Below are 15036 nucleotides of genomic sequence, written 5' to 3'. Positions count from 1 at the left end.
CAGATAGAATTTGAAGTGTTCTAATTTGTTTCCACTTTAAGTGGAAATAGGAAATCGTCTGAAGACATAATTATTTTGAGTGAAATAATTTCCAGTAGGTGCAAAAGTGAAATGAGAAGTCTGAATTTAGGCCTGCCATTAAATTTAATAGTATTTGAAATTGTATCTAAACTGCTGTGTTGAGGAAGTTTGGCTGAAAAGTAGATTTTGTCATGTTAGCTGTAAAAATGGAAAGGCTTTCCTTAGAGGTGGAAACTAGGTCCAGAAGTAATACTTCTCCCTGTATTTTACTGGCACAGTCAATTTAGTCAAGAAATACTATGTAACATTGACTTCTTGGAAATAAAGGAACTTAAAGAACACAGATAACACATTTAAAATCCTTCTCAGTGTGTTTGTAGAACTTATATGGGGACCCCTGACTTTTCCGGATGGTTATATTTCAGCAAAATTGGCTGCACAGTGGATCCTGTTTTCTTGGTGATCGTCATGTATTTTTACACAGGATAAAACTCCCCTTAAGACCTAGGGTAAGGGTGAAGTTGGTGTGCAGTGAGGGTGGGGGGATGATATGTTGTTGTGTCTCGGCAGGCTTACACTTAGGCTCCTGTGTATGTGGGGTGGCGTGGGGTGGGGTGCACTGACAGGCAAGAAGTCCTCAGTACTTGGAACATTCTCAGTTCTCAAGTTCTGCTCTCTGCCATTACCCTTAAAGGCATTAACAGATTTCTTGGTTGTTTCTAGTGGCAACTCTGGAAGCTAGACCAGAGATCTCTTGTGATAACAACGGTGTTGCTTTTGTTATTCCTCAGTGTTGAGTTGAATTTGTTTCTTGTAGTTGTTGGGTTTCATTTCCTAACTTATGCAAATGTAAAATGCTCTTGGCATTGCTTTATTGGTACATTTCTCTTCTTGCAAATGCGTTTAGTAAGGTTTTGCCTTATTGCTTTAGCTTGCTTTTTAGGGATGCAGTCTGATGGTTGCTAACTGATAGATGCTGACAATAGTCACTTAATTGGACTTGCATCTCATCAATATTGAGACGGCTCACTGCTAAAACAATGCTAATAAGCAGTGTAGAGATTAAAGGAGGATCATTCATGAGCTCTTGTTTGCAAACATTTCGATGGTTGAATCACACCTTTACTACTATAGGATCATGTTGACTAGGAAGTGGAGCTGCCATTAACTTTATATTTATTTTAGGTATTCTGAAACCTGTTTTTCCAGTGGTATAAGGTTATTATCTGGGTCCCCAAGCAAGAATTTCAGTGAGGGATGCTCTTAATGTTTCTGAACCTCACTGTAACAGACTTTAACTGAGGACAGTATTGGAGACCCAAGGATAATGTGTTTATTTTGGAGTTACTTAAGCCTAGTAACCTTAACAAACTTAGTGAGTTTGAGAGTAACAATTACACTTTTATAAGTCCCATACAGCTCCCTTTTGTAATGACCCGAGGAAACACTTATGGTTCCACTGATTCATCTCCTGGGGACCATCAGTTTTCCATTGGTCTCTGGCCAGTCTTTTTTAGACAGTTTCTCTTCTATGCATTTAAAAAATAACATTTGTAGGCGTTTTTTCTAAAAATAATACCAGTACTTTGTAGAAAATTTTAAATTAAAAAAAGAGAAAAGCCTACCATTCAAGTGTAATCACATTAAACATCTTGGGGTGTGTATATATCAGATTAAATATGATAGAAAAAGATATAATATATGTACAGCCACACATATCTGTGTGTGGATAAAGGTCTTTAAATTGGGATCACTATGTACTACTATGTTCATTTAATAGTATAATATTATAAGTACCATTCAAAAAAAAACAATACAAAAATGCTGATCACTTGTACTCTTTTAAAACCTGTGGCAAAAGGTTAGTTTTGGGGAAATCTCTAATAATTCTAGTTATATTCTGCCCAGCTTCTCAAAAAGTTGTTAAAATAAACTTTTTTTCCCCATAAAATTTTTCTGAGAGATGTTTTTCCTATAGTTTGGTAGCTTGTTAAGAATAAAAGAATTCAGAACTAAAAAATGCAAGCTGGGAACATTGAAAGCTTTTCTCCAGTGTCAAATAAAATTCTTACAAGTGGCTACATACAGGTTAATGTCTAAATCAGGGAAGGAATGATGGGGAAGTTCATTAATTGAGATCTTGTTTATGTGTGTCTAGAATAATTTTTCCGTGAACTGTCTGGTGGCGTTAAGCCGTCTAGCACCACAGCACGAATTTCTTCAGGCAAGTTTGCATTTCACGGGCTGAGGCAGAGAAGACATGTGGTTGAGCTGCAGTGTAACCTAGTGTTGGACTTCAAGTAGACACAATGGCGAAACTTCATCTCCTAGTGACTGTGTAGCCTAGGGCAAGTTACTTAACCTCTCTGAGTCTCAGATTTTTCTTACTTGTAAAATTTGGGTGATCGTTTTTATCTCATGGAAGTGTGAGCTTGAAATAATGTAAGATGAAATGAGATACTGTTTGCCTTACAGTTGGTAAGTTTTAGTGGCTAGGAATCCTCCCCCAAGTCTCCAAGGTTCATATCACTCTTGTTTAGTCACTAATTTGTGTCAGACTTTTGTAACCTCGTGGATTGTAGCCCACAAGGTTCCTCCATCTATGGATTTCTCAGGCAAGAATACTGGAGTGGGTTGCCATTTCCTCCGCCAGGTGTTCTTCCTGACCCAGGGATTGAACCCTGGTCTCCTGCATGGCAGGTGGATTCTTTACTGCTGAGCCACCAGGTAAAGTGGCTCATTATCACTCTTAGTGTTAGCTTAATTAGATTTGATAGTATAAGGTACTAAGAAGTAACTTTACCTTGAATAAGAGGGTGGCTAAGTTTTTGCTCTGTAAATTTTGATGAATGTCTGAAATACGAGACATGGGTCAACTTTAGGAGAGAGATTTGAATAATACTTAAAGGCTCAGATTTTGTTTCGTATAAATGAATTTTACATAATTGGATTTTAACATTTCATTTGTACATTTTGGCATGTTGAAACAGTTGGCATACTTTTAAATTTTAATGTTTCCATTATATTGATGTTTCATGGTTTGTGGTATATAGTCTTAACAAAATAGTTATCCTTTGGAGTAGACACTGAGTTTGAATTTTAGAAAAATTTTTATTGTGGGAATTTTTAAATATATCCTAAAGTAGACTGGTGTAATGAGTCCTAGTGTGTTATCACCCAGCTGTGACAGCCATCAGCTCATAGCCACTCTTATTTCATGTCATTTCCCCTTCCCCGCAATTTGAAACAAATTCCAGACATATCATAAAACAGAATTATGATGCATGAAATTTGTCAGCTTGGTCCCCCTATACATTTATATGTAGATATATTCTCATTCATCTCTTCTTGAATTGAATTTTACACTTTGATTTTGGATGTAGTCAGCTTTAATTATATCACGTGTTGTCCTACTTTAAAATCCTAATAGTTATAGTGAACTTTATTTAAAATCATTAGAAATTTTGTGCTGATACATATTTAAACACAAACTTCCATTATAACCATATTTGGGAGGCTTGTCTGGTGACAAGTGAACAAAGTATTTAATCCTAATTCCATTACTAAGTTTGTTAGCTGTTTTAAGACATTAAAGTATATCTCTAAGTGCAGTTAAGGATTTGAAAAAAATTTTTTGACAACTTTTGGTAAATCAACTATAAATGCAGTGGTTTGAAATCAGTTTTTGGAAGAATTTTTGGTAAATCGGCTGTAAGAAGTAGTATAAGCTCCCTAAACCAGTACTTTTTTGTTGAAAATAAGTTGTCCTTCAGGGCAGTTGCTAGTGCTTACTTGTATTTTTAAAAAGGGCTTAAAATATTAATCAGGTTAAGTCAGAACCTGGTTCTTCTTGATTCTGTATATTTTTTAAAGAAGTTCTTATACTCTGTTGGACTTTAATGTTGTTTCTGTGTATGAATGTAGGGTGAGGGAGCTGAGGCTGATTCAGGGTAGATGTGTTCCATGTATGCATGTGTGGTTCTTGCTTGAGATTTACTGGCTAGAAAAAGGCCAGACTTGATAGGTTAGTTTTTTTTCCCTCCGAAAATGTATTGAGCAGTCATAGGTCGAGCATTTTACGAAATATGTGGATATCGTCTTTTACATTTTAATGATCAGATGGCAGATGTAAGATAAGCTAGAATTGAATATTAAAAGCTATATTCCTTTCTTTACATTTAAGGTATATTTACATGTTCTTTATATGTTTCTTCTTGATATTTTTGTACTAACATATAGTTATTTGGGGCTTTCATGGTGGCTCAGACAGTAAAGAATCTGCCTGCATTGCAGGAGACCCGGGTTCCATCTCCAGGTCGGGAAGATCCCTGGAGAAAGAAATGGCTACCCACTCCAGCATTTTTACCTGGAGAATTCCATGGACAAAGGAGCCTGAAGGGTACAGTCCATAGGGCCGCAAACTGACACGACTGACAGTTTCACTTACTTTCATATAGTTAATTGACTAACTTTTTTTTCCTGTACTTTAATTTTTTGTATAATTTATTTCCATATTTGCTTGAAATCTTAGCACAGTATTTGAGCCAGAAGACTTTTTAATAAAGCTTGAGCTAAATTAAATAAAATTGTTCACATTAAATGGAAGCTTTGCAGTTTTAAAATCTTTGGTGTTTTGGGAATAATAAATGACTCAACTGTGTGAGGTGAGGTAATTCCCAGATATAAGGTACCAGTCATACTAAATGTGCCTTGATGACTAATTAAACACTTTCTGAGGCTAAGTGTTATGTTGTTACACCAAATTGGAAATTGAATTTCCATGGCGTGCAGTGTATAGCTAATTGAATTATCTTAGCCAATGAAAAATGATAATTTATGTGACTAATTTTTTAAAAAAGCACTGCATATATTGAAATTCTTTGCTGTTAAGGTTTTTGGAATGTGTATTTGAATCCACATGTGAATAGAGTGTCTAATGTTGCTGTTGTTGGAACACACTGAATTGTAGTATCAGGAACTTGATGCAGCTAACTTATGGATTTAGTTCACTTATTTTTGGAAATGAGGACATTCTGGTAGGCCTGGTTAAGAGAAAACAGCTGACACCTAGCTTCAATAATGACAGTGGCTGAAACAGAATTCTCCGTCCTGATTGCCTCCTGCCATCTGGGGGCTTTAAAAATACTGTAGTCTGAGACCATGTAAATAAGAGTCTCTGCACTGATAGATTTTAAAAACTCTACAGTTAACTTCTTAAATTTACCTACATACATATGTCACTCAGTCATGTCCGACTCTGCAATCGCGTAGATTATACAGTCCATGGAATTCTCCAGGCCTGAACACTGGAGTGGGTAGTCTTTCCCTTCTTCAAGGGATCTTCCCAACCCAGGGATCTAACCCAGGTCACCCGCTTTGCAGGCCGATTCTTCACCAGCTGAGCCACCCGGGAAGCCCAAGAATACTAGAGTGGGCGGCCTACCCCTTCCCCAGGGGATCTTTCCGGCCCAGGAGTTAACTGGGGTCTCTTGCATTGCGGGCAGATTCTTAACCATCTGATCTGCCAGGAAGCCCCTTTTAAGTTAGCTGGGGTTGAGGAGCATTGGGCTAAAAAGATGTACTCCAGTACGTGTTACTTGGTGTGCTGGTCCTGAAGAGGCAGACTGCTCACTTAAGAAACAGCTGTCTTTTCCTTGCTGTATTCCCAGGAAGAGATCTCTGTCATTTTTAAAATTAAAGTTGAAATTTAAAAGAGGGTTTTAAATTGTCATCCATAGTCCCTTGGTCCATTAGAGAGGAGAACAAAATGGTTAACCTCTTAGAACCTATAATAATTGTAATCAGAGCTAACATTTGTGCACTGCTTGCTTTGTGAGAGATATTACTGGGTGGCTAAGGGCATTTCTGTACTGTGTATAGTAACTTTTAGTGATAACTGCCATTTTATTGATGGAGAAATGGAAATACAGAGGTTAAATAACCTACATCAACTCAAAACAGCTGAGTGACTCAACTGAGTTCACTCCACGGCACTGCTGACTTGTTCCAGTATTTCCTGACTCTTAGTAGATGTATCTTTGCTGTGGAACTCATTTTAATTTGTTATCTGTTGGAGGAAAATGGCTCTTTTATAAAGGACATTATTTATTAATGGATTTAGTCTTTAAGTGCATTGCAGAGGAATAAAAGGTTATTGTGACTTTTATAAAATGTTGAAGATAGGAATGGCTTTAAGTGAGCTTTATGTTAATTAATTTTAGATCCATCTCATGTTCTTAAGGGACACATACAACATGTCCCTTCCCTGCCACCCCCTCTGCCCTGAGCTTATTTGACTTTGGCTTCAATAAAGTAACCTGGAGATGGATAGATATGAAGTACTACTTTTCCAGTAGAAGTGTACTTTATATTTTGGGGAACATGGCATTTCTTGATATTCTTACATATTCTTAAAAAAAAGAAAGCATTGAGATTGACATGTTTATTTTTATATCAGACGTAATGCTTTGAAGTGAATGTTTAATGGAAAGCTATATATTTGTTTTGGTGATTATATTGTTTCTAAATATTTAAGAAAACATCTTATGAACAATTTTCTTATCAATATTGTATATTTGACAGTATTTTCCCATGGTACCATTTCTACTTACTCCGCTCCCTCCCCCATTTAGTATTTTAGAAAAAAAATTGTCACACTGTCTCCCTTGTTACAGGGTACTCAGTTATATTATTGTGAATTACAGAGTATCATTTGGGTATATGTTATCCTGAAACTACTTAGCTTTGATTGCTTTTAGAAGTCACTTGATGGAATCAGTTTGGATGGTGGTAGGAGAGAGGAAAGAAGTTGCAGGGAGAAATGGACACAAAGAAATTGACACAGATTTAATAAGTATTCCTGAGGCTTTGACCTCACAATTACAAGTGTTGATGGAAACAAGTATTTGCAGATCATGGTGAAGTGATGACATTGTGGGATGTAGAATGTACACCCAGAGAAGGTGTTATACTAACGGAATTCTGCATCACAGCCTGCTGCTTCTCAACTTTTCCTTGTACCCTCTAAACTGAGGCTTTCTCTGTAGCAGCTCTAGAATTTTGTTGAAACCTTCTGTTAAGTGTCCCTCTCCAGTTCTTTTTGAATATATACACTTTAAATTCTTTTCACCTAATTTTAGAATCATCTGAGAGGCAACCCACTTGTGCTCAGTGTACATATTTAGTAGGAAAATTGTTATTTCTCTTAATTTTATGGAGTCTTTTTGCTCCTCAAAAGTTAAAAACATTTTTGTTGTTGTTGCCAAATGTGATATTCTCTCCTTTATGGGTTTTATGCCAAGTTTAAGATTATAACTTTATAATAATCTAGTAATTTTGTACTTTTTAGGGGATTGTTTTGATCACAGCTGCGGTATATTAATTGAATATTATTCAGTTATTTAAAATGTGCTTGATGTATAATATGTAGAAGTCCTTTTTTGAGATACAGATGGTGAAGATATATCGCTGCTAGCCCCCGAAACTGCCAGCCCCAGGATTAATGATAGCAGGAGTTACTTTTGGAGGTAGAAATTAGTTTTCCCCATACTGTGAAATTCAAGCCTGCTTTGAGTTTGGATCATGGGTGAAGTTATTATGAATAACTTATTTGGGACTAAGCTGTAAAACTGTTCAAGTATAAGAGAAACCCTTCTTAAGCCTAATTTTGTATTATGGTAGTTGAAGTATAAGAATAATGTGCTTTTTTTTTCCTTTTCCATTGTGGTTTATTACAGGATATTGAATATAGCTCCCTGTGCTATAGAGTATGATCTGGTTATTTGTCCATTCTATACATAATATTTTGTATCTGCTAACCCCAAACTCCCAGTGCATCCTCCTCCTGCCCCCCCCCCCCCCCCTTGGCAACCACACGTCTCTTCTTTATGTCTGTGCGTCTGTTTCTGTTTCATAGGTAAGTTCATTTGTGTCATATTTGAGATTCCACATATAAGTGGTATCATATGGTATCTGTCTTTTTCTTTCAGACTTGCTTTGCTTACTGTGATAATCGCTAGGTCCATCCATGTTGCCGCAGATGGCATTATTTCGCCCTTTAGTGGCTGAGTGGTATTGCATTGTGCATGTGTGTGTATATATAGATAGAGATATAGATGTAGATATACAGTATCTCCTTTATCTATTGATGTGTCCGTGGACATTTAGGTTCTTTCCATCTCTTGGTTATTGTGAATTGTGCTGCTGTGAACATAAGGGTGCATGTATCTTTTTGAATTAGAATTTTGTCACAGATAATGCCCAGGAGTGGGATTGCTTGATCATATGGCACCTCTATTTTTAGTTTTTTGAAGAACCTTCATACTGTTTTCCATAGCGCTGCATCAATTTACATTCCCACGAACAGTGTAGGAGGAGGGTTCTCTTTCTCTACATCCTCTTCAGCATGTTATTTGTAGACATTTTAGTGATGGCCATTTTGACCAGCTGGTACCTCATTGTAGGTTTGACTTGCATTTCTTTAATAATTAGTGATGATGAGTGTTTCTATGTGCCTCTTAGCCACCTGTAAGTCTGTTTTGGAGAAATGTCTATTTGGATCTTCTGCTCATGTTTTTATTTTTTATTTTTATTTTTGCTATTAAGTTATGTGAGCTGCTTGCATATTTGGAAATTAAGTCCTTGACAGTCACATCATTTGCAAATATTTTCTCACAGTCCTTAGTTTGTCTTTTCATTTTGCTTATTGGTTTTTTTTTTTGCTCTGTAAAGGCTTAAAAGTTTGATTTGGTCCCATTTGCTTATTTTTGCTTTTGTTTCTATTGCCTTGGGGGACTGACCTAAGAAAACATTAGTATGATTTATGTCAGAATGTTTTACCTGTGTTCTCTTCTAGGAGTTTTATGGTAACATGTCTTATCTTTAAGTCTTTTAAGCTATTCCGAGCTTATTTTTGTATAAGGCATGAGGGTGTTTTCTGAGTTCACTCGTTTACTTGTGGCTGTCCAACTTTCCCAAGACTGCTTGTTAAAGCGACTGTCTTTGCCTTACTGTATATTCTTGCCGCCCTTGTCGAAGATTAATTGTAGGTGTATGAGTTTGTTTCTGGGCTCTCTATTCTGTTTCGTTGATCCATTTGTGTGTTTTTGTGCCAATACCAATGCTGTTTTGGTTATTGTAGCTTTGTAATATTGTCCGAAGTCTGAGAGGGTTATGCCTCCTGTTTTGTTCTTTCTCCTCAGGATTGCTTTGGCATTCTGGGCCTGGCATATATGGTTCCATATAGATTTTAGGATTCTTTAGTCTGTGTGCATGCTAAGTTGCTTCAGTCATGTCCGACTCTTTGCAACTCTATGAACTGTAGCCCTCCAAGCTCCTGGGAAGGCCAGGTGGCTTTGCTCTGGTTGTGTGAAAAATGTCATAGGTGATAAGATGGGGATCGCATCTGCTGTACTTTTGCTTTGAGGCAGTAGATGAGCAGTCGTGCCTTTTGTCCTATTATTGAGCCTGCTTTTCTCATTGATGTGATCTTCCCCGGCCCCCAGATAAACAGGGGTCACATGACGACAGAAGCCAAGAGAGCTGCAAAGATGGAAAAGAAGATGAAAATCTTGCTTGGGGGTTACCAGTCTCGTGCGATGGGGCTCATGAAACAGCTGAATGACTTGTGGGACCAGATTGAGCAGGCTTACTTGGAGTTGCGCACTTTTGAAGAACTCAAGAAACATGAAGATTCTGCTATTCCCCGGAGGCTAGAGGTACCATTATTGCCTTGCAGTCCTGCTTAGAAAGAGAGCTCTGAAGAATAATCAGGGTTTCCCTTTTTTCCCTGCCTGTGCAGGCTATCGTTTGCATTTGACATTGTCTGGCTTTTTTTCAATGAAAGCCTAAAATTTTTGACTCTCTTATCTAGGATGGCCTGTGTGTAGATGGATAGGCCAGGCCATTGTGGATACACAGAGACTTTTCCTTTACTAATTTTTTGTTTTCCATGTAGATACACTATGAAATAGAATAAGCAACCCTATGATTTCCCCCTCTGAAACTTAATTGCATCCCATTCATACAGCTTTCTGAGATAATTAAACCGATGTCTTTTTGTTTTGTAATTTAGAATGCTGAGAATATAGCTAGTCATCCCAGAGCATCAAATCCTTTGGCCAGATTTGGTTTAACTTTATTTGCCAAATGTGCATGAAAGTCCATGCCCAGATAAACGGCAGCCAGGGCTTATTTAAGTGCATGGTGGGTGTTCATAGGACAGTGATGGCTTATTTATTTGAGATAGCAGAGATTGTACAAATGCTAGCAAATGTATGACCAAATCAAAGAGTGGCCACAGCACTGGTTTTATAGCAAAAGTAGTTGCTATTTTTATTTCTCTTTGGGGAATACTTAACTCTTGAAACTGTTGACCTAACTCAGCTGTTTATAAGATTATAAAGTACCATAAGATATTTTTAATTTTCAGTGTGCTTACCTATGAAATAATTAATGTTTTTATTTCTTCAAGTGTCTAAAAGAAGATGTTCAGCGACAGCAGGAAAGAGAAAAGGAACTTCAGCATAGATACGCTGATTTGCTGTTGGAGAAAGAGACTTTAAAGGCCAAATTCTGAAGCATATTCCCTCACAAGCTGAATTAATTGCTGGTGTTCAGACCCTGGAAGGCTGAAACTGCTGTTTATCTTCATTGACAAATTTGCCCACCATCTGTGGTTTTTCGATTGTTTATTTTAAATGATACCAATCTTACGCATTTATGTGTAAAGACTTTAATTCCACAGGACATTTTAGGGTTTAAATTATTAAGAGGATCATTCTTTTAGCAGTGTCTTATTTGCAAATTTTTTTAGTTTTGGCCTTTAATTTTAAAAGCCTGATTTTAAAGTGCTGCCTATGAGTAAACTCTTGAATAAAAACAAAATATAAAAAATTGAGAATGTAGCCTTTTGTTTGAAATAGATACTTAAGAGTGCCCACAAACCAGCAGATAATGAGTAACTCTTGGATAATAAAAATGGCAATCCAGTATCTTAATTTAAATCCTTAAGAGGCAGTCCTTTTGTGGCTTTGTTAGTTTTGACCATTTTTGCATAGGATGATCATTTCTCTATACACTGACAAGAAAGGTTAACTTTTTAATACCTCAGTTTTGTTTTTTTTCCCCAGTATAACAATCGGCAGGTCTCCTCTCTGCCCAGCTACTTACACAGATAGGACTGGATTAGGACCTAAAAGATTTAATTTTTCTTGACTTGTTATTTTCTTGTAAACAGTTTTTTGACAAAGGCATTTTAAAGATTAATTCCAACCATACTACCAAATTTTATTAAAGCTCAATGTTTATCTTAACAAGTCAATCACACAAGTGTAGAATTTGGGGAGTGTGTAGAGGTGGAAAGATCTAACTATAATAATTCATATGAAATCATTATTTGGCTACAAGTTCAAAATAAGCCATTGATATCTTGGACTCACCAAAAAAGTTTGCTTAATCTTAGACTGCTAGGGATTAAAGGGAGCAGATGAGGGATTCATTCATTCATTCATTCATCAGATATTGTTAACTGTCTAGCCAGTGTCTGAGTCCTGGAGATAGCGACTAAAATAGACAGCCTTCTGGCTTTATGGAGTTTACAGTCTGTTGAAAATGACTGACAGTAAAAATTCAGGGAAGAAGAATGACTGTTCTTACACACCGGGACTTATTTAAGTTTTAGAGGTGACATGTTATTAAGAAAAGTTCTTGCTCTCACAGAGGTGACATTAATGGCACTAAGTACCAAACAGGGGCAGGTATCAAATCATGAACTTTAGATTCAATGGAGAGTTAAAATAGGGTGACGGGACATAGTGACTGACTGACTACTCTAGGTTGGAAGATCAAATTAGCTGTATTTGGCATCTTAAAAGGAGCTATCTTTGTGAGATCCCAGGGAACAGCAATACCAGCAGAGTAAAGCGCTAACACAAAGCACCTTTGGTGTATTTGAGGAGCAGAAAGGAAGACAGTGTGACTTGAGTGTTAATAATGGCATTTGTATGGGATACCTGGCTGGATAGGGCCATATAGGAGGCAATGGTAAGGAACTTGGGTCTTATTCTGTGATGAGAAGCTATGAGAAGATTCTATGCAAAGTAATGACACAATCAGATTTATCCTGTGGATATACGGTATGTCTCACCAGGCTGGAGATAAGGAAGCTGGTTAAACATGGGAGCCTGGTGCAGTAATCAAGGCAAACAACAATAATGACTCAAACTAGGGTGGAGCCAGTCCTGATGGAGACAGGTTGGAAGAATTTGAGCAGTAATTATTCTATAGTCTTTATAAATATATTTGTATTTTCCTCCTATCTAGTCACTTTTTTGACTTTTTTAGTCACCTCATATTCTAGTACTTTTTTCAGTAACTTCACATGGTTTTTTTAAAGAAATATTTTGACATCCTGTATGGATAATGATAATGTTGTTTCTTCTAATAGTTTGAATTTTTATTGCATGTTTTGGTGGCTGAAATGTTCAATAATCATGATGATGATGGTGGTAGACATTCTTATTATATTTTTGGTTTTAATGGGTACGTCCATAGTGTTTTACCTTTAGGTTGGCTGTTTTGAGTCAGATATTATTTTCTTTAGAAAGGAAATACCCTCTTTTTAGATTTTAAAGAATTAGAAATAGCTCTGAAATTTTGTCAAATACACATTTTGGGTGTGTCTTAAGATGATCATACAGTTTAGTGTGTTTTTTTTTCCATTTGATTTGTTGATGATGCTTTGATAGATTTTCTAACCATCTTTGAACTCCTGGAATTAGGTCAGTTAAGTAAAGAAGATTTTTTAAAAAAAATATTAGTTTACTTATGTGAGCTTGAGTTACGTGGTTTAAAAATAACTGATCAAATAATATTAATAGTTACTTTGTTCTCAAAATTTGAAGTAATGCACATACTTGTACCCTAAAAAATGACCAAGAATTGCATCATTTCAAAGCTGGCAGTTTGACTTTGTCAACTGCTCATGATTTTAACCCTTAGTAGTGCAGCTTTAGCTGTTAATAATAAGCAGATGTGCCATTGTCTTTTGTCAGTGTCCTGTAATGCCTGGGATTCTTTACCAACATCCTCTGAGGGCAATGTTGGGTGGCTGTTTTAACATTCACTTTCATTGTATTCTCTTAAACATGCGTTCATTCTGTGGTGTTGTTAAAACTAGTGATCAAAAGCATGCTCAAGTTTCAGTAACTTTGGGACAGAAATTAAAGTGATGAAGACCCAAAAGAAACCACCACTATGAATAGTGAGAGCCCTCTTTGAAATATTAGAAATAATGGTGAGATAAGAAAAAGCAGTCTCGAAGAAAAAAGTACACTACAGTGATTGTAGACTTATACTCTCCAACCATGCATCCTCTATCTTTATGTTAGTTTCCCTGGGAAGACTAGTTTTGAAATGTGGGATGTCCTTCAGAATTCATTTCTTCTAAAATGTGACTGCCCTATTGCTACTATAGAATTTGATTATCTAATATTTTATTTAGGAAAATTGCCATTTTACATGAGAGTTTGGGCTTTTGGGCTAGCGTCTCGGTTTTGAGTTAGGCATTTTGCTAGCTCTATAAAGTGAATAGGATACCTGTATATATTTTACTGTATGTTAAGCAGTTACATTATAGCATGAGAGTGATTTGTTTCATGAAAAATTGAAGAACTGTGCTTATAAAACTTTTGAGTTCAGACTTTTTAGGAAATAAATTCTTGATAACTCCAGTTTCTTTTGTGGCTATTTGTATGTTTTTAAAATTTAAAAAGTTTTTTGTTTTAAAATGTATTTCTTCTTTTGCGTTTATTATCTACTAAATCTAAATAATTTATACTTTTCCAGGAAACTTTTCATTTTGTTGAAATTTAACACATTCAATACTTTTAATAGAGAATAAAGGTCTCTTTTCTATTAAACTTGATACTTGCAAGAAATTTATCTTTTCTTAGTTCTGCCATTTTCTTTTCCTTGATTAGACTTTCTAAAGTTATCTTTTTTCTCTTAAAAAAGAAAACTGGATTTGTTTATCAATTATGACTTTGTTTTAAAATGTACTACTTTCTCATTTTATGTTTATTATTTCCTTTGTTTGCTCTAGATTTTTTTCCTCTAACTTTTTAAATCTGATACTTTTTTGTTTATATACAATTGAATATGTTCAAGTCTTTTCCTTATCTCCAATTTCAGGTATGTTCACATCCCAGCTATAATAATGTGTCTTGTTTTCTAAGTAGTTTATCTTTGTGTTTTGGTTTAATAGCTAAGAGTATTTTAAAATTTCTGTGTGATTTGCCTTTAAAAAAATTTTTTTGCTACTTGTAAAATATTTACCTTGACAGTAAATATGGCTTTTTTGGTTTCTTTTTTTAAGAATTTATTGAGGTTTGGGGGCCTAGCATTTTTAAAGAGTGTTCTGTGGGTGTCTTGAATGAAAGTTTATTCAATTTGTGTGTGACAGAGGTGAATGTGTATCTGTTCAACCACTTTTAATTCAGTTTTCATTTTATTTTTTTAATAAATGACCATAGACTAATAATATTGTCTTAGAGTCTCCTGTTATAGTTACTTTTCTCAGTTTCACCTTGTCTAGCTTTTGCTTTGTGTGTCTCGATACTGTTAGTACATGAATACCTGTGCTGTTAGGTACAGTTCATAAGGAAGACTTACTGATGTTGTTATTTGTGTCCTACTTAAGCTTTTTGCCTCAAATTTTACTTTCTTTGATATTAGAATATTTGTCCTCTTTGTTTATATTTGCTTGATAAATTGTTACCTATCCTGTTATATTTAGCTTTCATATAATTTCTAGTTGTGTCTTATTGGATTTTATATTTCAACTCATTTGGAGAGTCTCTGCATTTTAAATCCAATTGCTTGTATGTTAATTACTGACTTTGGTGTTCTGTGATCCTATTTTGTGCTTTCTCACTGACCCCTTTAATTTCCTAAATGGACTCTCCTGGTTTTAATTTTCTTAGCAATTTAAAAAATATATCCTCAAAAAAAGAAGAA

At 35.7% G+C, this 15036-nt stretch overlaps 1 protein-coding gene across 3 annotated transcripts in view; it reads left to right on the top strand.

Annotated features, from left to right (window-relative positions):
- Positions 1-14560, top strand: part of CDC5L (cell division cycle 5 like) — a 48995-nt gene extending 34435 nt beyond the window's left edge. For all 3 annotated transcript variants that reach the window (XM_020890786.2, XM_020890784.2, XM_070456358.1), the window contains 2 exons: positions 9525-9737; positions 10493-14560. In XM_020890786.2, the coding sequence (XP_020746445.2) occupies positions 9525-9737; positions 10493-10597 (318 nt within the window). In that variant the 3' untranslated portion in view covers positions 10598-14560. The remainder of the gene's footprint in view (positions 1-9524; positions 9738-10492) is intronic.
- The last annotated feature ends 476 nt before the right edge of the window (positions 14561-15036 follow it).

Source organism: Odocoileus virginianus, chromosome 27, assembly GCF_023699985.2.
Source record: "Odocoileus virginianus isolate 20LAN1187 ecotype Illinois chromosome 27, Ovbor_1.2, whole genome shotgun sequence".
Taxonomy (NCBI): Eukaryota; Metazoa; Chordata; class Mammalia; order Artiodactyla; family Cervidae; genus Odocoileus; species Odocoileus virginianus.
The sequence above is the reverse complement of the archived record's forward strand: the minus strand, read 5'-3'. Positions and strand labels throughout refer to the sequence as shown.